The sequence below is a fragment of the Schistocerca americana genome, chromosome 2, assembly GCF_021461395.2.
Source record: "Schistocerca americana isolate TAMUIC-IGC-003095 chromosome 2, iqSchAmer2.1, whole genome shotgun sequence".
In the NCBI taxonomy this organism is placed as follows: Eukaryota; Metazoa; Arthropoda; class Insecta; order Orthoptera; family Acrididae; genus Schistocerca; species Schistocerca americana.
In genome coordinates this window covers 691,268,249-691,295,806 of record NC_060120.1, presented here as the reverse complement: position 1 = coordinate 691,295,806, position 27,558 = coordinate 691,268,249, and the positions used below count along the sequence as shown (strand labels likewise).

At 39.7% G+C, this 27,558-nt stretch overlaps 1 protein-coding gene across 1 annotated transcript in view; it reads left to right on the top strand.

Annotated features, from left to right (window-relative positions):
• LOC124594343 (protein phosphatase PHLPP-like protein) overlaps window positions 1–25,584 on the top strand; it is a 260,630-nt gene extending 235,046 nt beyond the window's left edge. Inside the window, exons 13-15 of the mRNA XM_047132710.1 lie at window positions 5,694–5,919; window positions 23,196–23,317; window positions 24,130–25,584. Coding sequence (XP_046988666.1) covers window positions 5,694–5,919; window positions 23,196–23,317; window positions 24,130–25,414 — 1,633 coding nt within the window. The 3' untranslated portion in view covers window positions 25,415–25,584. The remainder of the gene's footprint in view (window positions 1–5,693; window positions 5,920–23,195; window positions 23,318–24,129) is intronic.
• The last annotated feature ends 1,974 nt before the right edge of the window (window positions 25,585–27,558 follow it).

The window sequence follows — 27,558 nt, the reverse complement described above, 5'->3', positions numbered from 1 at the left end:
TGCTTAGTGTATTCATCTCTTGGTTTCCCTCTACGATTTTTACCCTCCAAACTGCCCTCCAATACTAAATTGGTGATCCCTCGATATCTCAGAACATGTCCTACCAACTGATCCCTTCTTCTAGTCAAGTTGTGCCACAAGCTCCTCTTCTCCCCAATTCTATTCAATACCTCCTAATTAGTTATGTGATCTACCCATCTAATCTTCAGCATTCTTCTGTAGCACCTCATTTCGAAAGCTTCTATTCTCTTCTTGTCTAAACTATTTATTGTCCACGTTTCACTTCCATACATGGCTACACTTCATACAAATACTTTCAGAAACGACTTCCTGACATTTGAATCTATACTCGATGTTAACAAATTTTTCTTCTTCAGAAACGCTTTCCTTGCCATTGCCAGTCTACATTTTATATCCTCTCTACTTTGACCATCATCAATTATTTTGCTCCCCAAATAGCAAAACTCCTTTACTACTTTAAGTGTCTCATTTCCTAATCTAATTCCCTCAGCATCACCCGACTTAATTCGACCACATTCCATTATCCTCGTTTTGCTTTTGTTGATGTTCATCTTATATCCTCCTTCCAAGACACTGTCCATTCCATTCAACTGCTCTTCCAAGTCCTTTGCTGTCTCTGACAGAATTACAATGTCATCGGCGAACCTCAAAGTTTTTATTTCTTCTCCATGGATTTTAATACCTGCTCTGAATTTTTCTTTTGTTTCCTTTACTGCTTGCTCAATATACAGATTGAATAACATCGGGGAGAGGCTACAACCCTGTCTCACTCCCTTCCCAACCACTGCTTCTCTTTCATGTCCCTCGACTCTTATAACTGCCATCTGCTTTCTGTACAAATTGTAAATAGCCTTTCGCTCCCTATATTTTACCCCTGCCACCTTCAGAATTTGAAAGAGAGTATTCCAGTCAACATTGTCAAAAGCTTTCTCTAAGTCTACAAATGCTAGAAACATAGGTTTGCCTTTCCTTAATCTTTATTCTAAGATAAGTCGTAGGGTCAGTATTGCCTCACATGTTCCAACATTTCTACGGAATCCAAACTGATCTTCCCCGAAGTCGGCTTCTATCAGTTTTTCCATTCGTCTGTAAAGAATTCGCATTAGTATTTTGCAGCTGTGACTTATTAAACTGATAGTTCGGTAATTTTCACATCTGTCAATGCCTGCTTTCTTTGGGATTGGAATTATTATATTCTTCTTGAAGTCTGAGGGTATTTCGCCTGTCTCATACATCTTGCTCACCAGATGGTAGAGTTTTGTCAGGACTGGCTCTCCCAAGGCTGTCAGTAGTTCTAATGGTATGTTGTCTACTCCGGGGGCCTTGTTTCGACTCAGGTCTCTCAGTGCTTCGCCAAACTCTTCACGCAGTATCATATCTCCCATTTCATCTTCGTCTACATCCTCTTCCATTTCCATAATATTGTCCTCATGTACATCGCCCTTGTATAGACCCTCTATATACTCCTTCCACCTTTCTGTTTTCCCTTCTTTGCTTAGAACTGGGTTTCCATCAAAGCTCTTGATATTCATGCAAGTGGTTCTCCTTTCTCCAAAGGTCTCTTTAATTTTCCTGTAGGCAGTATCTATCTTACCACTAGTGAGATAAGCCTCTACATCCTTACATTTGTCCTCTAGCCATGCCTGCTTAGCCATTTTGCACTGCCTGTCGATCTCATTTTTGAGACGTTTGTATTCCTTTTTGCCTGCTTCATTTACTGCATTTTTATATTTTATCCTTTCATCAGTTAAATTCAATATTTCTTCTGTTACCCAAGGGTTTCTACTAGCCCTCGTCTTTTTACCTATTTGATCCTCTGCTGCCTTCACTATTGCATCCCTCAAAGTTACCCATTCTTCTTCTACTGTATTTCTTTCCCCCATTCCTGTCAATTGTTCCCTTATGCTCTCCCTGAAACTCTGTACAACCTCTGGTTCTTTCAGTTTATCCAGGTCCCATCTCCTTAAATTCCCACGTTTTTGCAGTTTCTTCAGTTTTAATCTACAGCTCATAACCAATAGATTGTGGTCACAGTCCACATCTGTCCCTGGAAATGTCTTACAATTTAAAACTTGGTTCCTAAATCTCTGTCTTACCATTATATAATCTATCTGATACCTTTTAGTATCTCCAGGGATCTCCCATGTATACAACCTTCTTTCATGATTCTTGAACCAAGTGTTAGCTATGATTAAGTTATGCTTTGCGCAAAATTCTACCAGGCGGCTTCCTTTTTCATTTCTTAGCCCCAATCCATATTCACCTACTATGTTTCCTTCTCTCCCTTTTCCTACTCCCGAATTCCAGTCACCCAAGACTATTAAATTTTCATCTCCCTTCACTACCTGAATAATTTCTTTATCTCATCATACATTTCATCAATTTCTTCATCATTTGTGGAGCTAGTTGGCATATAAACTTCTACTACAGTAGTAGGCGTGGGCTTCATGTCTATCTTGGCCACAATAATGCGTTCACTATGCTGTTTGTAGTAGCTTACCCGTACTGCTATTTTTGTATTCATTATTAAACCTACTCCTGCATTACCCCTATTTGATTTTGTATTTATAACCCTGAATTCACCTGACCAAAAGTCTTGTTCCTCCTGCTTCCATTATGAAGCACAAAGTCAGAACTGCCACTCTTGCCTTTACCTTTCCTAAAACCAAACTGCTCTTCATCTTGTCCACTCTTTTGTATATTCTTCTTCTCAACAGCTTGAATGCATGATATGTTCAAGCTGATTTTGCAGTAGTTTTTGCACCTTAGGCCCATGTTGTCTTTGGAATTGTGTGGATGATATTTTTCAGAAAGTCTGAAGGTACATCACCAGTCTCTATAGATTCTGCACACCAACTTGTATAGTCATTTGGTTCCCATTTCCCCATGATTCTGAAAGAATGTTATCTATTCCTTCTGCTTTATTTGATCTCAAGACTTCCAGAGTTATTTTAAATTCTGACTCTTTAACACCGGATCCCGTATGTCTTCCTTATCAACTCCAGGTTCTTCTTCTGTCAAGCACCAGATAAGTCCTCCCCCTCATAGAGGCCATCAATGTTCTTTTATTTATTTTTATTTTTTATTTATTTATTCATCCATGGAACAATATATATTGTATGGATGTGGTCAGTTTATAATACATGAGCACACATTTACATTTACAATGAAACAGATTTCTCATATTTTGTGTAGTTTTTATGACTAGTCATACACACATTTATAATTACACCATATTTTGGTGATAATGTCATATGTTGCTAATAATCTACATCTATGTTAAATATTCTTTTACAGTATAACAACTTTTACTTACTAAGAAGGTTTTAAGCTTTTGTCTGAAAGTGAGGGGCTCATTTATTTCTTTAATTTCCTCTAGTAATTTGTTATACAGTTGTATCCCATTATAAAATATACTTTTTTGCGTCTTTGCCTTGTTGTTTCTATCTAGATGGATGTGGTGACAAGATCTTGTTTCATGGTCATGTATTAGGCTGTTTGTGTTATACATGTTGAGATTTTTCTTAATGAACATTATGTTCTGAAAGATATACTTGCAAGAAACAGTTAGAATGCCTAGATTTCTAAATAATTCCAGACAGTGGGCCCTGTTGTTGCTGTTTGTTATTATCCTTATGGCTCTTTTTTGTACTTTGAACACAGTTTGTATGTTACTGGCACTTGTTCCCCAAAACATCCACCTATCTTTTCTTTCCTCTGCCTTTAACACTGGGATTCCCATTGCGCTCTTGGTGTTACCATCATTGATTTTAATTTTACTGAAGGCTGTTTTTCCTGTGTGCTGAGTCAGTTCTTCCAGTGATGATTTGTTTTTCAATTTCTTTACATTTTTCCTGCACCCGTTTCACTTTGATTTTCCTGCACTTCATATTTATTTCAGTCTTATGCAGTTTATATTGCTGTATTCCTGTCTTTCTCCGAACATTCTTGTACTTCTTCCTTTTGTGGATCAATTGAAGTATTTCTTTTGTTACCTGTGGAGTTGCCTTCCTTGTGCCTATTTCTGACTGTGCACCATCTGTGGTTGCCCTTTTTAGAGATGTCCACTTCTCCTCGGCTGAACAGCTTATTGTGATATTCCTTATTGCAGTATCCACAGCTTAGCAAACTTCCAACATATCTCATCACTCTTCTGTACTTCAGTATCTTCCTTCCTGCAAAACTGATTCTTCTGTATGATTATCTTGAACTTTTCATCATTACTAAATTATGATGTGAGTCTGTCTGCTCCTGGGAGTGCCTTACAATCCAATACCTGATTTTACAATCTCTGTGTGACCACAATGTAATCTAGCCAGAATCTTCCCATGTCTCCAGGTCTTTTCCAAGGATATCTCCTTCTCTTGTGATTCTTGAAAATAGTGTTCACCATTACCATCTGAATTTTATTGCATGTATCAATTACTCTTTCTCCTCACTTGTTCCTTCTGCTTAGCCCATATTCTCCATTAACCTGTTCTTCTGTTCCTTCCCCTACAACCATGTCTGAATCCCCTATAATTATTAGAGTACCGTCTCCCTTTACATACTGAATTACCCATTCAGTATCCTCACATACTTCCTCTACCTCATCATCTTTTGCTTGCTGCATCAGCATGTGTACCTGTAGTATCACTTTCCATGTCAGTTTGCTGTTGAATCTGATGCAAACAACAGTATCACTGAACTGTTGCCAGTAGCTCGGTGCCTCCTGGAAATGCAAATGGGGGACTGATTCAGAATATTTTGCCAATAGAGAGATTATGATGACACTTTTTCAATTGCAGACTACATGCCCCATGGATATACATTATGTGTCTTTAATGAAGTGGTTTCCATTGCCTTCTCCATCCTCATGCCATTGATCACTGCTGATTCTTCCATCTTAGTGGGTCAGTTTTCTACTCCACGGGCAAGAGACTGCCCTGCACTTCTGTCCATTCCTCCACCCTCTTTGACAAGGTCATTGGCAGAGAGAGGGTGATTTCTTATGCTGGAAGTGTTCAGTTGCCATTGCTGATGACTTTTTTTTCTCTCTCTCAAAATTTAAGCAGTGGCTGGCTCTGAACCTGGAACCCAAGATGTTTTATTTAGTAATCAAAAGTACTGTTGCTAGACCACTGGTACAGAACTGATTGTTGCTAGACCACTGGTTCAGAACTGATATCATTAGTAATATAACTGGAGCACTGCCACACAAAGGAAATGCAAAACTCTAACAGAGAAAAGCAATAATTTCTGTGGATTGTGGTCAGTGCATGAAACATAGCATAAGAATCAGAATGCTATCTGACTAGTGATCACTGACAGTGTACACGGCATGTATTATCGGAATTGTGTAAGGCACTGCAAAATAGTATTTAGAACAACTTAGGTCACAGAATTGTATTGAGGGATATCAGTAAGTGCACAAAAGGCTATTCAAACATTTTCTATCACACATTAAACCAATCAAAAATCATATAGCAGTAAGACAGAGAAAAAAATGGGGCAGTAAATAAAACCAAAACAAGAAAAAAATTATACTATTGCAGTCTCAGACAGGCAATTTAATTCCACAATAACATTTCTATCAATATTACTTCCTTGATTATTATAAGATTCATAGTCATCATTTGCAGTTCAAAAAAAATTACATTAATTGGTAAAACTAAATTTTCTTTGTTAAACAGTGAACTGAAAGAAAAGGGGCAGAAGAATGGTGTTTGTGCTACACTCTGTCATATCACCAAAATGAGGGGAAACTCTAATCAAAGCGGAAACGGATTCATACCAAGTAACACCCGATATGTCATGAGAGTTGCTAGTGTTGGGGAGGCTAAAGCAGTGCTTTGTAGACAGTCTGAAGGAATTGTACTTGCACAGAAAGAAAAATCTAAAGCTACTGGTAATCCAAATGTAAGTACTGTGACTTATCCTCTGTCTTCCAATGCCATGTGAATACAGTTGAAAGTACATATGTTTCTAAAAATCCAGTATTCTGGTAGTTGTTATGTCCAAGATTTTTTATTTTATATTTACCAAGATAATGTTACATTTGTAGTATTTTGTTTGTTAATTTTCAGTATGACTTACTCATTTCACTATTTTGTACAGCACTTTATATTGCACTTTATTTAGTTGCCAATGCAGATGGGTAAGTATAGCTCCTTCTTCATATGAATGCCATTATAAATACTCCTATCAGTTTAAAGAGCCTCTGCACAGTTTGTTTGCTATTATAAAGGTTTTTCTTTTCATGTCTGTGTAGTTCATATTTCAAACAAAATATGTGTGTAAAATGGGAAGTTAACCTATAGATTTCATACAGACTGACTGAATGACAGACTGCCTCAATTGTTTTCTTAAAATGTGTATCCAAAGTAACTTAAATTTCCATTCTTAATATATAACAATGAAAATAATCAATTTTTGAAAACATAACGTAATTGGACAGATGAAAAATATACTCAACAAGCAGCAGCAGGAGAGTATAGGTTAAGTAAAGGTTAAGTAAATGTGCAAGCTTTCGGAGCCAGTGGCTTGTTATTCTGGCAAAAGGGTTGAATAAAGTAAGTAAGTCAAATCTTTAACAATGCAATTGCACATTTACTTATTGGTGAGCAGGTTTTTTGTCTATCCAATTACATCATTCTCAATATATGGTTGCTACATGATTTTTACTAACCTGAAAATTTTTAACTTTTACTGTTAAAAAACTGTTATTGGTACAACTAGAAGTAGTACTACACCTAAAAATTATTTACAATATGTGAAGCTTGAACTTAGTAAAACATTAACTTTTTTATGTCATTCATTTTAAAACAGTTAACACTGAACTTAGGTTAAGAATAACTTTCTCCTTCTAAGCATTTTAACATTCCCAATGACCAGAGGTTAAAATTTATTTCTGTTAAGAAGTATCTTCTTGAATGCTTTGGATATTTAGCAGCTTCCTCTGGATCTGAAGAGACATCTTTGGTAATGCCTTATGTGATAGTGGTTACATTAGCGTGTCAGGTTGTTGGTCGTTAGGTGGCTGAAATTCACACTATCTGTACTTGTCATTTACATAATGGTAATGTAAATCAGTGCGCATACCTACCCAGTTGCTCAGTAATAGGTTCAATTCTGCCCAACTATCATTATTCAAAGCTGTTTTAAGGCTGTTGAGTAAAGTAAGTAAAATCTTTAACAAGACAATCACTTTTCAGTCTGGCTAGAAACATAGAGTGAAAATATTTTGACAAACTTCAGTGACATTTTATGAGAAGGAAAGTTGCTGCTCACGATGGTTGCTGTGCCACAGGTAGGCACAACAAAAAGACTCGCATAATTGTATCTTTTGGCCATTAAGGTCTTTGTCTCTTACACACACACACACACACACACACACACACATATGCGCGCATGCGCATGTGCAAACACAACCTGCACACATGCGTGTGAGTTGTGTTTGTATGTGTGTGTGTGTGTGTGTGTGTGTGTGTGTGTGTGTGTGTGTGTGTGTGTGTAAATGTATCTTTGTTGACAAAGACCTTAATGGCTGAAAGCTATAATTGTGTGAGTCTTTTTGTTGTGCCTATCTGTGATTCAGCATCTCCACCATATGGTGAGTAGCAACTTTCCTTCTCATAATATTGTTACATTCTGTTCTGGAGTTTCCACTGTTTGATTTTTGCCTTCAGGGACATTTTGTTACACCAAAACAAGAAAAGTATTCATATACACATATGTCTGAAAATCTTTAATTTTTGAGTTATTAATAAACATTTATGTTAAACAGCTATCTAGGTACAACCCAATAACTTCAGGCTTTGATTCACTGTCTCCATCATTTCCTAGATAGTTGTATATTGCGCTCATTCAGAGAAGGCCTTGACATATTGAATCCATTGTATCCTAAATAGCAATGTAATGCCCTGGAGATTTGTTTACACTTGTCATTTGTCATTAGTCTGCCTTTGATGTTTCAGTTGTTACATGTACTAAATTAACTGAAAGTATTCTGCTCAACCATGGTAGGATATTCATTTCATGAGCATGCAGTATAGGTTATTAAGTATAACTGCATGAAATGTGATGGATTCAAGGCCGCACAGCTGCAGCAGATGGCATTTCCAGACCTAAGACAGCCAGGTCATCCAGCCTTTGCTGCTGTTTATCATCACACTGGTGAGACAAAATCCATTGTGCTACACAATACATTTAACAAGGAAGAACAAGAATTGTTCATATGCCTTAGCAGGAAGAACACAGCCTACAGGCTGTTGAAGATCCAGATGTCACCACAAAACAAATGCCCCTCAAAGTTCAGCACTGAGGATACTTCATGAGCGGCCCATGTACCCACATCATCTTCTATAAGTGTAGTGCCATTTTAACTCCTGCTGGTCACCCATCATGGGAGAACTTGCTGACAGTTTGTTGCACAAACTGTTAAACTAATGTTTTCCTCTTCAGTTTTGTTTACAGGCAAGACAATGTTCAGAACAGATGGAATAATAAATAACCACACCCAACACATGTGGGACATCTAAGTCCTTGTGCTACAGTTCAGGCTAGCCATTGGTGTCAGTTTAACCTAATGTGTGGGATGAAATTGTAGGTAACCATCTGGTAGGTCTATACATTCTCCCAAAACATCTTACAGGTGCTACAGGCACTTTATTCAGAATACTCTCGAAGACTTCTGAAGATGTCCCCCGCAAATAACAGGAAACGTGGTATATGTACGATGGGACTCCAGCATTTTTTAGTCTCATTTTTTTAGATGAACTACCATGACAGATGGAATGGTAGAAAAATATGAATTCTGTGACCTGCATGTTCTCCTGACCTTAGTCCTTTGTATTTTTACATCTAGGGGCAACTTAAACAATTGGTTTATGCACCAGGCAATGTGGATGCAGAAACTCTTCATCATCTTTTCATGGCAGCCTGTTACAACCAACATGGTACCATTTGAGATCATCTGGGAGCATTTGAAAGGACATGACAGTCCCCAATGCAGCAAAGGCATGCATGTGTGGAAGCAAGAGGAGGACATTTTGAAGATACGAGTTTCTGAGATGATGACATTTACTAGTTGCAAATGTGATACTGATGTGTTAAACATAAAATTTTATTAATAAACAAAGGATTTTTGGGTTTTCAACAATATGGAAAGAATAGATTGCTAAAGGAGGTGAGTCACAGACAGGCACAACAAAGAATGCTGGAAATATATGTGATCTAGTAAAAGATCCCCTGTATTTGGAGAGCCTTCTAGGTGAGTTGTAGTGGGGATACTGATGTATAAGGGATATTGTTCAATAGCTGTATACCTACCATTTTCAATAGGTGCAGTGACTTGCTAGGTGAGCATAATGATTTTGTTGTGGAGGAGTATATTCATAATGATGGTTCTGTGATTACTACTCAGTGAGCATTTTGCATTTGATTCAAACTTAACCAACATGATTCTGTTCCTGAAAGGAAAAGTATTCAAGTCTGAGTATCAGACATTAGAGCATTAGTTTCTGCACTGGAAAGAAAATCAACTGGCCTACCTTGTACGGTAATGACACTGGAAAATGTGATGTGTGAGAGTGTTTGTGCAGCAGTCTCCAAAGCATTCAGCACATGAACATACAGTTGCCCTTGTACTGTCTGACTGGAGTGTAAGAAGAATTCTGCACAGAGATCTTCACATGCACCCATACTAAAAATGGTTACCCAAGAATTAAGTGAGAGACATTTTGAAACTTGTTGAGCTGTGTGTGTGAGTAAATTCTTCAGAGTATTACCCCTGGTGCTGTTTTGATTTCTTTAGATGAGCCCCCCTTCCACTTGTTAGGCACTGTAAATAAACAAAATTTCTGCTATTGGGCAGCAGAAAACCTTCAGGAACTTTATTAGTGACCCTTCTCGGCCATCATGTGACAGTTTGGTGCGCTATTGCTGAATTTGGTGTTGGAGTCCATTATTTTTTCAAAGAAGATGACATGATGATAATGTTTAATTCAAATCACTTCTGTCACACAACAGAGGCCTCCCCCGGCCTAAGTTAAACCAATTAATTGGGGACCATGAGGAGGGAAAGGTCTGGTTCCAACAAGATGGAGCCACATCTTACACATCTCAGCATTCTCTAAGTATTTTGAGAGAGTTGTTTTGTAGATATCTCTCTTCACAGGGAGACATTGCCTGACCCCAAAGTCACCAGTTTATCACAAATTTTTCTGTGGGGACACTGAACGGCTCAAGTGTACAAACATCACCCCACAACCCTGCAAGCACTTAAAGGGCAATCACTCAGGAAGTGGCTGCCATTCCACTGGAAATGGTATGAAAAACTATGGACAACTTCCAGGAAAGGCTTCAACAATGTGTCACTAACGTACACCACCATTTACTGGATGAAGCTTTAAAAATCACCTGACGTAAAATGGCATAGTATTTGTTGTTCACAAATAAAAGTATTTTCTCTGTATCTTTGTTTGTTTGTTTCTAAGTACTTTTTGAAATATGGGAGGTCTTTTTGCCACACACTGTATTTAAGCTTTCAGACAACCTCTTCCTCAGAAATAGAACTCTCACCCATTCACAGAACAACTCACATATACATGTGTACTGTCTCCGACTGTGATTACCTCTGTATCTGATGTGAGCAGCAATATGCTAGGGTGCATCACAGGTGTAAGGAGACATGGGGTGGGGATGGAGAGGGATAGCAGCGTAGGGATAGGGGAACATGCCCCTGGGGGTGGGTGAGGTGGAGGAGGAGTAGAGAAGGGGAAAACACTAGTAGGAGTGTTGGTGGGATAGAGTGCGTGTGTGTACTCTATCGAGAGCAGGGAAGAGGGTAGGCACAAGGGGCAAAGACAAGCTAAGTCTGAAAAAAGGAGGATTACAGTGAGGAAGGCTTTGTTGTTGGGAGAATTCCCACCTGTAAAATTCATAAAAACTCGTGTTCGTGGGAAGGATCCAGATGGCACAGGGTGTGAACCAGTCATTGAAATTATGCACATCATGTTAACTGGGATGTTCAGCCACTGTGTGGTCCATTTATCTCTTGACCTTAGTTTTCTTTTTTGTTATTTCTGTCTGTGACTCAAAGCTTCCTCTATGCAGTAGTAGTCTATAATTCCCATGTTGTTATAATACAGGGTGTCCCAAAAAGAATGACCCAATTTTAACAGTTTGGTGCGCTATTGCTGAATTTGGTGTTGGAGTCCATTATTTTTTCAAAGAAGATGACATGATGATAATGTTTAATTCAAATCACTTCTGTCACACAACAGAGGCCTCCCCCGGCCTAAGTTAAACCAATTAATTGGGGACCATGAGGAGGGAAAGGTCTGGTTCCAACAAGATGGAGCCACATCTTACACATCTCAGCATTCTCTAAGTATTTTGAGAGAGTTGTTTTGTAGATATCTCTCTTCACAGGGAGACATTGCCTGACCCCAAAGTCACCAGTTTATCACAAATTTTTCTGTGGGGACACTGAACGGCTCAAGTGTACAAACATCACCCCACAACCCTGCAAGCACTTAAAGGGCAATCACTCAGGAAGTGGCTGCCATTCCACTGGAAATGGTATGAAAAACTATGGACAACTTCCAGGAAAGGCTTCAACAATGTGTCACTAACGTACACCACCATTTACTGGATGAAGCTTTAAAAATCACCTGACGTAAAATGGCATAGTATTTGTTGTTCACAAATAAAAGTATTTTCTCTGTATCTTTGTTTGTTTGTTTCTAAGTACTTTTTGAAATATGGGAGGTCTTTTTGCCACACACTGTATTTAAGCTTTCAGACAACCTCTTCCTCAGAAATAGAACTCTCACCCATTCACAGAACAACTCACATATACATGTGTACTGTCTCCGACTGTGATTACCTCTGTATCTGATGTGAGCAGCAATATGCTAGGGTGCATCACAGGTGTAAGGAGACATGGGGTGGGGATGGAGAGGGATAGCAGCGTAGGGATAGGGGAACATGCCCCTGGGGGTGGGTGAGGTGGAGGAGGAGTAGAGAAGGGGAAAACACTAGTAGGAGTGTTGGTGGGATAGAGTGCGTGTGTGTACTCTATCGAGAGCAGGGAAGAGGGTAGGCACAAGGGGCAAAGACAAGCTAAGTCTGAAAAAAGGAGGATTACAGTGAGGAAGGCTTTGTTGTTGGGAGAATTCCCACCTGTAAAATTCATAAAAACTCGTGTTCGTGGGAAGGATCCAGATGGCACAGGGTGTGAACCAGTCATTGAAATTATGCACATCATGTTAACTGGGATGTTCAGCCACTGTGTGGTCCATTTATCTCTTGACCTTAGTTTTCTTTTTTGTTATTTCTGTCTGTGACTCAAAGCTTCCTCTATGCAGTAGTAGTCTATAATTCCCATGTTGTTATAATACAGGGTGTCCCAAAAAGAATGACCCAATTTTAACTTGCAATAATATTGAGACAAATGTCACTAGGTAACTGAAAGAGCACTAGATGTGATCGGCATGGTCCAGAGGTTCAGAAAAAATCTGTTAGATGTCACTACAAGCGGTGACCTGGAGTATGCAGCCAGTCTCATACAATATGACGTCCGCGCAACAGAAGGTGTATTGTGTTACTGAATTTAGTCATACTCAATCAGTGATCGCTGTTCAGTGGGCGTTTCATATTTGATTTAATTCTAAGCCACCATCATCAAAGAACATTCAACAGTGTTATAAATAGTTTGAAGAAACAGGGTGCCTCTGTAAAGATTAAAGTCCTGGCCGGCCACACGTTCCTGAACAAACAGTGGATCAAATCTTGCAATGCTATGGAACTTGTTATTCCCACAACTTGACTCTGACAATTTCATCTATCAGCAAGATGGAGCACCACCGCACTGGCACAACAATGTGCACAGTTTCCTGAATGCCAACATGCCTCAATGATGGATAGGGTGTACAGGACCGCATGACCAGGCTTTACACTCTTGGCCTCCTAGGTCCCCTGACTTAACACCATGTGATTTCTTCCTTTGGAGATATGTTAAATAATGTGTTTATATTCCTCCCTTACCTCATGACACTGATGAACTAAAAACCAGAATATCAGCTGCTGTAGCTTCAGTGACAGAAGACACCTTACGCTCAGTTTGGGATGAATTCGGCTATCGTCTAGATGTCATCTGTGCAGCCAATGGAGGACATATTGAACATTTATGATTGATTTTTATAAACTTCTGTCTTTTCTGAGTAATTTAGTATACAATTTGTTGGTGTTCAGCCCTTCTTCCTAATAAATAATTCTATTTAAAATCAGGTCATTTTTTTGGGACACCCTGTATAGTTGTACAGATAAAAAATCCACCTGCCCAGTGGTGGCATGAGAAAATACATAAAAGGATATGAAAATACTGCATTAAGTACTGCATTATATTTTCAAACATTGGTTACTTTCCATATCGTTATTCTTCAAACGTAGACTTTCCATTGTTTGAATTTTGAGCGAATGTTTATACAAGCATTTTTTCTTGTTTTGATCTAAGGAAACTTTCCCCAAAATATGTGAAAGTATTTTTGAATGGCTGCCACTTTTTGCTCCATTTTATTTTTGCAGCAGTCCAATGAGATTATTGGTATTATTATTTTGTTGTATTCTTAATATAACACAAGGGGTGGAAAAAATATGGAAACACACAAACACAACTCACTACATGCCTAATATGGTGGAGGAAAGCTGTTGGCATTTAAAACAGAATGGATGCAGGTCCTGTATCATTTTTAAGGGAATCTTATACCTTTCGTTCTGCAAAATAGATGCAAGTTCAGGTAATCATTATGGAGGTGGACAGCAATCACAGACCCTTCTCTCTCAATGATACTGAGATCTGGTAACTATACTGGCCATGGAAGATGCAACAATTCATCATTGTGCTCAGAAAACTGGTACTGGACAATGCGAGATGTGTGAACAAGACCTGTCGCCTTGGAGCACAGCATCAGCATATGGAAAGAAACTTTGTTAACCTGCTCAACAAACACCTTTGTGAAAGCTATAATGGATAATGCCATTCAAACTGTGATAAACCTAGGCACAGCAATTTGCTCAACAAATATCTTTTTGAAGGCTATAATGGATACAACAATTCAAACTGAAACAAACCTGCTACCAGTAACCTCAAACAATTTTACCACAAAAATAAAATCCCTGTTTATTTTTTTACTGATCATTACTCTGTGAACTCAAATTATAACCTTTTTGTTTTGATCATAAGCAAAAAAATAACCCTTTATGTCACATTTGTAGCATTTCTCCCTCTTACCAATGATCTGAGCTTCCTCTAAGCTTGGAAGGTGGCAATAAGTTTCACATGCACATCATCTGGCCTGCTGTGTTGTGATTTCCATCCACAAAGTATCAGTAACTTTAGACACACCCAGTAACCAAGCTATACTCACACCATTCTTAATCTGTAGAAGCAACTTTTTTCCGTGCTGAAAATAAGCTTGCATAAGAATGAAATTTTAATCAACATATTCAACAGACATGGAAATAGTAGAGAATATTTTTCTATTGTTCAGTCAAGATGTTCCTGGTGTGACACGTCCCATTTCAGTCAGTGTAGCTTAGTGGTAGACACAGAATCCTCTTCTATTTGGTATCTTTAGCATGTGTCCTATGCAGAGTGTTGTTTTGGTTTCCATGCTAATTCTATGCTATATCACACATCACCAGTTTCCAAAAATGTACGCGGTTGACATCTTATATGTCACTGAACCTAAGTTCCTCTCATTTTGATGCTATTATCAGAGGGACATCTTGAACTGAATTTTCCTACCCTATACATATTGCACTGCTTTGTGGATGGTGTCCACCAAAAGTATCTGCAGTTAAGATCAACACTTCATTGATTTATGAAGCCATATTACTCATCTGCCATCTTGCATATGACAAGTGGTCCAATGCGCACATTCACAATATACTTAATGTCATTATGGTTGGAAGTTTGTATGCCATTGAGTATTAGGACACTCCATTAGTGCAGGAATGTGAGAGGTTTCATATCATTTTTATGGGAAACACAGATGCCAACTATAAAAAAATTAAAAGTACCTTTGGAGAGGAAAAAAAGCCATAGTGGAAATATCTGCAGGTCAGATGGCAAGCCAATGCTAAGCAAAGAATGGAACACCGGAAGGTAGAAGAAATACATATAATGGTTATACAAAGGAAAAAAACTTGAAGACAAAATTATGGAAATGGAAGAGGATGTGATGAAGATAAAATGGAAAATATGATATTGTGAGAAGTCAATCAATGGAAAGTCCAGGATGGAATAATAACAATATTGTGAAAAGATAGACTGTGACCCCCTATATAGAGGAGACATTAATTTGCAGGCAGACACAATTAAAAGACTACCATGCACTTTAGCTTTTGGCCCAGATGCCTTCCTATGAAGTAGAAAATGCACATACATGCACACAAGCACAACTCACACACACATGACCACTGACACTGCTAACTGTGGCCAGACTGAGACATAACTGCACCTATGGGAGCAGCAATTCAATGTAGGTGGTGGGTGTAAGGAGGAAGCCTGAGGTGGGGCGGGGTGGGGGGTGGGGGTGGGGGGATAGCAGGTGGGATGGGGGGAAAGTGTAGTGCTGCTTGTGAGAGCATTCGGGGAGCTGGTGGGGACAGGGTAGGTCTGCTTGGTGCAGTTGGGAGGTTGGATTGATGGGAAAGGGAGGGGGGGGGGGGGGGGGGAGAACACAAAAGGTGAGAAATGAGAAATAGAGAAGGGAAAAAGGACTAGTGGATTAGATAGCTGTGTTGTGCTGGAGTAGGAGCAGAGGATGGAATAGGTAGCTGGAGGACAAGAACTACAAAAGTTGAGGCCAGGGGATTACGCGACATTGCTGGGAGAGTTCCCATCTATGCCATTCAGAAAAACTGGTGTCGATGGGAAGGATCCAGATGGCACAAGCTGTGGAGCAGTCATTGAAGTGATGTGGACATCAGCTTGCTAGTCATCATTGCCCACATTGAAAGCAGAACAGTGGCTGCAGCTTAGTTTGTAGATCACAAGCCTGCTTTCATAAGTAGCCCACCTTTGATGAGGCGGGAGATGCCTGAGACCAGATTGGAGTAGGTGGTGGTGTGGGGATGTATAGGACAGGTCTTCCATCTAGGTCCATTGGATTGATACGGGCCACGAGGTAAAGTCTTGGAAGCAGGGGTTGTGTAAGGATGGACAAGGATAACACATAGGTGTGGTGATTAGTGGAATATTGGCATGGAAGGGTGGGAAGGATAGTAGGTGGGATATTCTTCATTGCAGGACATGACAAGGAGTAGTCGAAACTTTCGTGGAGAATGCAATTCAGTTGCTCCAGTCCTGGATGGTACTGAGTCATGAGGAGAGTGCTTCCTTGTGGCAGGATGGTGGGCACGTTGGAAACAATAGATGACTGGAGAGGGAGGGCATGGGAAATCTGTTTCTGCACAGTGTTGGGATGGTAATTACCATCTGTGAAGGCCTCAGTGAGACCCTAGGTATGTTTAGAGAGGGACTGTGATGATCACTGTTGGCTCGGCTGTAGAGAAGGGGCATCTTATATGGAAAGGGTGACAGCTGTCAAAGTGGAGGTATTGCTGCTGGTTGGTGTATTTGATATGGACAGAGTTGACACTAACCATTTATTTCACTGACTCTCCACAGTTCGTGTTCCTTTACCAAACAGCATCCTGCTCATCATTGTTTATGCCATCCCACCTTCCTCTACACTAACATTCCAATGCCCATGGCCTTGCCTCTATTAAACACTAGTCTACTAATGCTCAACTGACTCCAAACCTAAGATCATCTTCCTGATCAGCATGAACAACTATATCCTTGCCCATAATTTCTTCTCCTTTGAAGGCATCAGCTACAGACAACAACATGGTACAGCATGGGCACCTGCATGGCATAATCCTATGCCAACCTATTCATAGGCCTTCAGAGAAAGCTTTCATAACCACCCGGAATACTAAAATCCTCATCTTGTTCAGATTCATTGATGACGTCTTTGGGGTAGGACAACCTATCCACTTTCCTCCAGAATCTCAATACCTTCCCCTCCATTCACTTCATCTGATCCTCTACAACCCAACAAGGCACTTTCTTTCATGTTGACCTCCACCTCAAGAATGGCTACATCAATTCCTCTGTCCATATCAAACCTTCAACCATTAGCAATTGACAGGAGCTACTCATTCCTTACCAATAAGCCTCTTCATCTGTAGTCATCACATATTCAATGATGAGCAGTACTTCTCCAAATACACCTAGGATCTCACCTAGGCACTCACAGACCAAAATTATCCACCCAACCTTTTACAGAAACAGATATCCCCTGCCTTGTCTCCCCAGTCACTTACCAACTCCCACATACCCACCACCTAGCCACAAAGGAACACTCCCCTCGTGACTCAGTACCACCCAGGACTGGAGAAACTCAATCACATTCACCAACAGTGTTTCAGCTACATCTCGTCTTACCTTCAAATGAGGAGTATTATATCCAATATCCTTCCCATCCCTTCCACAGTGGTGTTCTACTCCACACCAAACCTAGCAATTCCCTTATCCTTCCCTACTCAACCTGAGCTCCCAACACCTCGCCTGATGGCTCATATCCATGGCCCAATTTGGTTACAGGCATCTTTCATCCCATCAAAGGCAAGGCCACTTGTGAAAGCGGACATGCGATCTAAAAAACTAAGCTCCAACTATTGTGCTGCTTTCTGCATGGGTTGGACAACTAACAAGCTGTCTGTCCGCACGAATGGCCGCTGACAAACTATGACCAAGAGACAGCTGAATATGCTACCCAACACAATATACTTCACTTCAATGACTGCTTCACAGTCTGTCCCATCTGAATCCTTCCTACTAATGCCACCTTTTCTGAATTATGCAGGTGGAAACCCTCCCTGCAATATATCCTACATTCCCTCAATCGCTATGGCCCCAACTTTTGCTAGTCCCTGTCTTCCAATTACCTACCCTCTTCCCTGCTCCCATTAGAGCACAACACAGCGTTCTGTTCCACCAAACCACCCACCAGTCCTTTTCTCCTTCTCTACTTCTCTCCTTTTCCGCCCCCCCCCCCCCTCCCCCAAACCTCCAGACCGCACCTAGCAGCCCTGTCCTGTCCCAACCACATCCCTGCATGCTCCCACAAGCAGCATTACACTTTTTGCCACCTCAACCTTCTATTCCCTTCCTCTCTTCCATCTCAAGCCTCCTCCCTACACCTTCCACTCAGTTCGGACTGCTGCTCCCATCAGGAATAGTTAGAAGTCAATCCAGCCACAGTGACCAGAGACAGTGGTCATCTGTCTATGAGTTGTGCTTGTGTGAATGTGTTTGTGTTTTCTACTTCAGAAGAAGGCATTTGAAACAAAAGTAAAAATGTATAACAGTCTTTTAATTGTGCCTGTCTGCTACTCAGTATGCCCTCTGTATGGTGAGTGGCAGTCTATCGTTTTCATAACAGTATTGTAGGAAGTATTTGACAGAGCACTGAAAGATGCAAGTTCAAACAAAGCACGTGGAATAGATGATAGTCCCACAGATTATTGACATCCTTGGAAGAATTGTCCATTACAAAACTATTCCACAAATTATGCAAGCTATAAGAGTATCGTCAGAGTTCGTGTAGAATGTGATAAGGCAGATGATGACAGGTGTGGATAATACTGAACCATTATATCATAAATCATGGTTTCAAAATACTAACATGAATATTTGCAGAAGAGTAGGAAGATTGATAGAGTCAACTTGGGCAGGTTCAGTTTGGGGTCTGGAGAAATGAAGGAACTCTTCGGGCAATACTCACCGTACAACTTACCTTAGATGGTAGACTAAATTTTATGGCAATTGCAGATTTATAAAAAGCTTTTGACAATGTTGATGGAAATACACTTTTTCAATTTTGTCATGGTATCTGGAGTAAAATACAGAGGGCAAGGTGTTATCTACAATTTTAGCAAAAAAGCAGGCCACAGTTATAGCCCATAACCTTGACTCACTTCATTCTCACATGTTCACTGTTTGATGGCAGTTGTGAACAATGGCAGTAGTGTAATCTTTTTTATGCAAAAGATGCCAACAATGTTAAATTGTCAGCTTGTGTATGTGATGCTGACATAAATAAATGTCTATAAATAATTTAGGAATAAAGGAGACAGCCGACTGCTGTGGCCGAGTGGTTCTAGGCGCTTCAATCCGGAACCGCACTCTGCTACGGTTGCAGGTTCCGATCCTGCGTCGGGTATGGATGTGTGTGATGGCCTTAGGTTGTTAGTTAGGTTTAAGTAGTTCTAAGTCTAGGGGACTCATGACCTCAGATGTTAAGTCCCACAGTGCTTAGAGCCATTTGAACCATTTTTTTAAAGGAGGCAACTCTCCAAGTAGTAGCAGTGTTGAGTCATTGGCAGACACGAAAGAGAACGAAAAGTTTGCTAGCCTTTGCACAGATTGTTTAACAAGCTATAGTGCACATAGAAATGCACACAAACAGATCTCTGCTGCTACACTGTGTGTTTGTGTGTGTCTGTTCTGCATTCTGCCAGAACTAGCCCTACCATATAAATACAGGTCTGATATTTTTGAAATTAGACAGGAGTTGATGTACATCATTTGCTCTGCATTGCACTTCAAAGTGGTTAAACACCCAAAATTGCAATAATTGATTTTACAAATAAAGAGCTTTAACAGTCAAAGGTGAATGACATTATTCTAAAAGTTTTGTGTGATCATGAACCCCAACTGAGAAAAAATAATCAGAAATGGACAGTGTAATGAAAAGATGTTATAAGATAAACACCAACAAAAGTAAAACAGGGGTTGTGGAGCGTCGTCAAATTACATCAAGCATTGCTAACAGAATTAGATTTGAAAATGAGAACTAAAAATAGAAGAAGTAGTTTGCTATTTGTACAGCAAAATAACAGCCAGTGACAAAAGTAGAAAGGATATGAATTGCAGATCAGCACTGTTGAGAAAAGTATTTCTGAAAAGGAATATTTTGATAACATTGAGCATAAACTTGTAAAGAAGTAAAATATGGATAATAAATGGTTCAAATAAAAAGAGAATAGAAGACTTTGAATGTGATGCTACAGAAGAATGTTTAAAATGCCGGGGATGAGATCATGAGGAGCTAGAAACCATAGAGCCTGTGATGACTGTAGGAGAGGCTGCAGGGATGGTCGCGGAGGTGGCTGTGACAATGGCAACTAGAAGCTGTCTGTGACAGGGCCAGCAAGTGAACGGGCATCGATGCTTACAGGGCTGGCAGACAGGAAGGCTCGCCACAACAGGGCTGACAATGTCAGGAGGGTCAGCTGTAACATGGCTGATGATGAAAGGATCTGTGTCTGCTGGCATCACATTCAAGGTCTGGCTCACTGCCAGAGTGACATCTGGTGTAGAACTCCATAAACAAGAAATGGGATGTTGCTCTTCACAACTACATTGTAATGAACTTGATGGCAGGTGACCCAGCTTGCCACTAAAACTACTGCAGAAAAAATTGGAGACGCTGAATGGGCCGAATGATGCTCTGCAGCACATCCCAAGTTGCCCAACCCCTGAATTGAGGGGCTGGAGACAACAAGAGCTTTGGTGAGTGAAAATATGCTGCACATGAATTAGAACCTGAATGTACACAGATATGCAAAAAATTCTCAGACAGACAACAACAAGCGAGAGACTGCACCTCTGGAAAAAGACATGAATGGATCACCTGAATTACACAGAAGAGAGAACATTGTTAAGAATTTTTATCTGCTGAGATGGCAAAGGAACACCTACCAGAACTGAGACAACCAAGCAAATGAACACTGTTATGGAAAGCAAGAGTTAACTGTCCATGTCCAGCACACAGTCAACACGCTCGCACTGTAGTAATGCACGAAAGTTCCTGGTGTGGTACAAAGTTGGACACACATGTAGGATTTGAATGTAGACTGACACAACACAAGGACATGAGTACCCTGCTCCAGAAAGATAATTGTACACAAGCAAGATTGATGTGCTTGAAAAACACATGAAAAATAGGGAAGGATGAAACCCAGCTCCAGAAAAATGAATGAAGGCATATCAGTGAGCATTGGAACACATATAAGGATGCAGCCTCATTGTCCTTACCTTGTCCAGGCGCTGCCACCCATGGGAACAGAACTGGCAATGACTGCGTCACCATGGTGAAATGCAACACAGCTTGCCAATGATGGGCTCAGCATGCAGAGGGGAAGTGGGTTGGGTGATGGATGATACCAGGAACTGGCATAGCAGCCCCTTCCAGAGCAACTGGGGAACCATGTGTAAGCACTGGAGATGGCGAATCTTGAGAAAGCAACCTACTGAGAACCCACATGAACTATGATTGTCACACTATCACAAAATCATTATCCTCATTGCCAACTATAGTAACACTTGGCCAAGAGGTGTGCAAAAAGTGCAAATGATCAAAATGCATTGAAGTAATAACTATTTATTTATTCATTATGGACTAACATAGTACAGCTGTGGAAGATGAAGGTTCACATTTGAGTACAACTGGAATGTCCTTCTGTAATGACGCATAGCGGAGGCCACAATGACAAAGACCAGATCATCGGTAGTGGTGATGAGTTGAGGAAACTGCCCTTACAAAGTGTCTTTCAGATGCAGTGACTGTGATTTTGACAGAGGCCACAGGTCCAGTGTAGTGGGACATTCCAGAGCAGCTGACATCTGGCTAGTGGCTGTGATCCTAGTGAAGGTAGCAAGAAGGTATGTCTGATGGGTGGTGGCAGATATGGTTTGAAGTGTAGTCTCAGGGGTGGCTGGTTGTTTATCTGGAACCCAGAGCTGAACTGGCCATCAAGGGGCTGAACAGTGACCTAAGGACTCATCAGCAGAGGAATAACAGTGTGGTGTTATGTTGACATGTGACCATGCGACACAGGTAGGTGCCTGTGATTGCCACACTGTTTACTGCAATCTGCACACCATGTATTGGCACAACTTGCACCCCAGACAATGTGGCGGCTGCAGGAAGCTTGGCAATAAGCAGGTCTATGACTCTTCTGTTGACCAACAATTTGTAGGAGCCATGCCTGGACTGCAAAGTGTATTTGTGCTTGTGCTGACCAAAATGCAGTGCCCAGCCCTGCATATACTACAGACACCTTTAGGGGATATGTGTATTGCCGTGTAAGTGTAATAATCCCTAGGTCCCTGACAGGACTTATGCTAGGTGTCCGATTATCAATTTAACACAATATTCTTATTGGACATGTCTACAAAATGAATTAAATGTCACAAATCTGTAAAAGCAGAATTCAAAGCTTATCTTTTCTGTAGCTGTAATGCATCAAATTTTATTGTCACTGAACTGTACAAACTATCCCAGGTAAAGATCAGAAGAGCACACATCTCATATTTGATACAATTCATGCATCACCTTGATCCAGAAGTTTAAATATGTGTTAATCACCACACACTAAATGAAACTTAGCACCCAAAGTTTCTTAATGTAAATGGACAACAGTACACACACTTATTGATACACCAATATGCAGATAAAAATTTCAATTTGGCTTGTTTTCGACATACAAATATATCTCATTGCAGTCATTTGCAAACAAGAATGCTTGTAGAATCTTTCCAGTTCCTGTTGCTCCATAAAAATATCAATAAGTATTTATTCTGCAGTAATGAGTATGAATATCCAGTAGTGTGTAAAATCAGAAACTTATGCAGAGGTGCCTCTTCAGGAAAATTGTAATACTGCTGTAAACTAAGCCACCAGATTTACATAAACATATTCCACACAGCAACAGTTTAGCAGAATAAAACAAAATCTTTCATCTATACAATTGTAGCTTTTCTAAAAAGTTGAATTTGAACACCATGTAAACACAAAAGCTAGTTGGTATTTTTTACAGATGTAGTTTACAATAAATACCATCCCTGAATGTTTTCTTTTGTGCTGAAATCTACAGGTTAAGACAGGTTATGACTGAATTTAGTTTTATATAATTCAGAACATGAAGAATGATTAATAAATGTGGAAAGTAAAATGATAAATTGTAATAAAAAGAATATACCAGTATGTTTGTAACAACGCTTTCATTTGCTGACCTGTACATGTAATGAGTGATTTGCTGTCTGATTTCAGAACACAAAACAGCGTAGTCAACTGGGCTGCAGTGCTATGTATCCATTGGTAATTCCTGATCCATGTATTAGTGAAATTGTACTGGAAGAGCATGATGAATTTCTGATCATTGCTAACAAGGGGTATGTACTTTAAGATTCTGCAGTCATACTGTGTGTTCTAATGTAAAAGAGAGGTGGAAATTCCCATAGTCATGTAACAAGTTCAGACAGATAAAGACAATCATATTCACTTAGCCTTCCCTTTGAAAAGAATGTGGCCAGATTCCTTTCCTCTTATTTCTCAATCTGATATTGTACTCAATCTCTAATGACCCCATCATTGATGGGACATTAAACCCCAAATCTTCCTTCTTTTCATGAAATAACATTTGCAACCAACTGGAAATGAACTGTAAAAGCACCTCATCAGAAAAGAGGTACTAACAATCTCTCTCTCTCTCTCTCTCTCTCTCTCTCTCTCTCTCTCTCTCTCTCTCTCTCTCTCCCCTCCCTCCCTCCCTCCCCTCCCTACCTGTGTCCTTTCACTCAAACTTTTCTCTTTTTGCTATCTCTGTCTGTTTCCCTTAGTTCATGCCAGATAGTAAACAAAAATTTTATCATTAATTACAGAAGCAATTTCTGTTTTCAATTATGCACATATAAGTAGAAGAAGACTGGCATGTTTTCAGACTTATTTCCTTGATTTTACAGCTAAGCCATGATTAACGAGGAGCTACAGCAATTTACATATAAACTAGTACAGTACTTATACAAAAAATATCAGAATTTTTTATGAATAAATGGAATCTGATTCCATTTATATAAATTGGAACTTACAGTAACAGTTAAATAATTTAATGACAATGTGCCTCGAGCTAAGACTTTTAGGGACACGGACCACTATACACTTTTTGAATATAATTACAGTCACTTACACATGTCTTTTGTTACAGTTTCTGGGAAGTTATCAGTGTTTCTGAAGCAGTTGAAGAGGTGCGGCACGTCAGCAATGCCATCTTAGCTGCCAAAAAGCTCCAGGATATGGCCCAGAGCTATGGATGTGATGAAAACATAAGCATAATTGTTGTACGTTTCTATAATCTTGGATCTGACATGGACCATTTGATGAGGGAACTCAGGCATACTATTGGTAAAACAAAGCAGCGGTTTTCAGTTGACAGTGACAATGATGTGCCAGTGCATACTTCATGTCAGAGAACACTATGCAGGTCACAGGCAGCAGACACAGGTTGTTGCTGTTGTCAAAGTGTTCCAGACCATTTCTATGGCACTGAGTGTAACTTGCGGTATGTAAACAATGTAAATAATGAATGCACTGACTCTCATATTCTACCTGAAACAGACAGATCTTCACCCAGTGGGCAAAGTGATCATGCTAACAGTGACTATGTGGGAAGAAAAGTGAGTGTTGCAGAGGGACGAGATGCAGCACGCTACACACAGCAGTGGAACAGTGGTGTTAATCGAACTATGCCATTTTCAAAGGGAAAATTTCAGAATACTGTGCCACATCAACAGTCTGTTCTGATGCATGAAAATGGTACAAAGAAAATTTCTGCAGTGGGTCCTACTATAGAAAGGAGGAGCTATAGGGACAGCAGAAGGAGTAATAGTGGTGTTCTCAAAGCAATCCGTGCCAAAGTTGACATGTATTCCAATGGTCATCTTGCCGATGGTGAGGAAGATGAGACAAGTTCTGAAAAATCAGGCACACAACTCTCTGAAGAACAGTTCAAGTGCTGGGAATACATGCTTGAACAAAACACTCAACTACTTTTTGACAAAGAACTTGACACACTTTCTCGTGGTTTTGTTAGAAACTGTGGACTAAGGGCTGCCAGTTCAGCTACATTGCTAGATCCTTCCTGGCCACAGCATGCAACATCCTCATTTTGCCAAGGTAAAGGTCTTTCTCACAGCAGTCCTCATCTCTCTGATAGTGCTGCTCCTTCTGGATCTATTGCTCCATTCCTGTCTCGACATTTTGGTAGTGCTAGATCTTTTAACCCTATCAGTAGGTCAAATAGGTTTGGATCGTGTAGACAAACATTAAATGGGGGACCAAATGCTGCTTATTTTGGCAGCTTACAGAGACTAATGCCATATAATCTAGAATATAACTTCGCTGTTATCCAGGAACGAGGTGCAAATCAGGACTCATTGGAAACAGACAGCCGCATGCAGAAGTACTGGGATGTAGCAACTACTGAGTTGTAGCTGTAAAAGACTGAATCAAAAATTTCCTTAAGATAAGTGTTACCATTCATATAATGTAACAACAGGTAGGGCTTTGTAAATATTAGTAATCTGTACAAAAAATAATTTTGTAAAATAATAATGTCAAAATAAATGCTTTCATAGAAATTTCTTGTGATATAAGCCTTTACTAAGTGTAAAATACATTGAAATTTCTGATAAATATAAATTATCTTCATCATTACCTGCAGCCTAAGTCTTTGTTTTATTTTTACTTTATCAAAACCATTAAGTGGTTACCTATTACATATTTGTACATTTTTACCTTTTTAAAGTTACTTAGCTGATTATTAGTTCCATAGATTATATCCGTAATAAGTATTAAGATTGTGGAAAATATTGGTTGTACAACAGTTACTCATGTCTCATAAAAGTTAATGTGTTTTAATACTTATTTACAAATGTACAAATACTTATTTAATCAGTTTCTGTTATTCAAGAATTTGTATTTGGCATAGATGGTCATGCCAAGAAAAAGCTGATATTATCTATGAGTGGCAGTCAAATGAAAACCGAACACCTGCTGCAACGGGACCATGGAAGGGCTACATTCAAAACTAATCACCACTCATGTTAAGACATTTATCCCAATGGGAGACTGCCCTTATAATTTCAAAGAAAGTTTTGCTGTTTTGCAGACATTTTTATGTTCCTGAGTATATCATAAAAGAGTTAGAGTTGTGTACACCTGTCACTTTTTGAGACTATGATTGTTCAGCAGAGTGTAGTAAATATTTGCTTTCTAGTATTATGTTTCTGAATTTCACTTTTTACCTCTTATTGGCATGAATCATTTGTGACGTTCATTACAGAATAAACTTGCTATGAAGTTGTTGTAAGCATTCCTAAATTTCAAACAAGTAACTATATTTTGCACATATTTATTTGTATGTGCCACATATAACTCCATATTCAAGCTTAATGAAGACACTTCAGCATTAGAAAAAGCAAATAAAGCGTTATTGAAAATTATTAAGTGTTTCTGAGCAAATGGGCTCTGACAAACCGTGATAGCGTTACGGAGATGTTTAATAAACTCAAGTGGCAGACTCTGCAAGAGAGGCGCTCTGCATCGCGGTGTAGCTTGCTCGCCAGGTTTCGAGAGGGTGCGTTTCTGGATGAGGTATCGAATATATTGCTTCCCCCTACTTATACCTCCCGAGGAGATCACGAATGTAAAATTAGAGAGATTAGAGCGCGCATGGAGGCTTTCAGACAGTCGTTCTTCCCGCGAACCATACGCGACTGGAACAGGTAAGGGAGGTAATGACAGTGGCACGTAAAGTGCCCTCCGCCACACACCGTTGGGTGGCTTGCGGAGTATAAATGTAGATGTAGAATGTAGATGTAGATAAAAACAATGTAAGCAATTCTGTACTGTACAAGGCCTGACTACTAACCTGAAAATAATGCATGAGGGTAAAAATCAACAAATAAAACAGAATTGTATAAATTCTTGTATTTTTATATTGAAGAGAATCTAAATTGGAAGTCAAACTATAAAATAGTATATTCCATGTCATTATTGGTTGGGAGATGCTGTCTGGATTAGGTTGGCCACCTAGTCCACGTCTTTCAATCTGACCCCAGTTCAGAAAATTACATGTGAAGGAAGACAATGAAATGATGTGGGTAACATGAAAACTCGGTCATCACTGAACAAAGAGACAGTAATTGAACCAAGGATCCTATAATCTAGAGTCAACAATGTAAAGCACTAGGCCACAATCTGTGGACCACATTCTATACATCTCCACTTCACCTAAACTCAGAAACTTCTGCATTATCATCAAAATAAGAGATTTTCGAGATGTAAATGTTAACAAGCTAACTTACTTTTCCTATTTTCACACACTGACGTCCTGTAGCACCATATTCTGACCATCTCTTCACTGAGGAAAAAAGTGTTCCTTTTGCAGAAGTTGCAGCAGCCAGAATGAATGACAGTGATGGTGGATGCTGACGCTGGCTGCGATAGGTTAGGTCATCTGCAATTTACCATTCTGGGCATGGCCACAGTGGTGTGGTAGTAGGTGGCTGGCAGTGATTTGTCATGAAAACAGTGGTGGTAGGGAAAATCCCTTACATCATAACAAAGCTAGAGC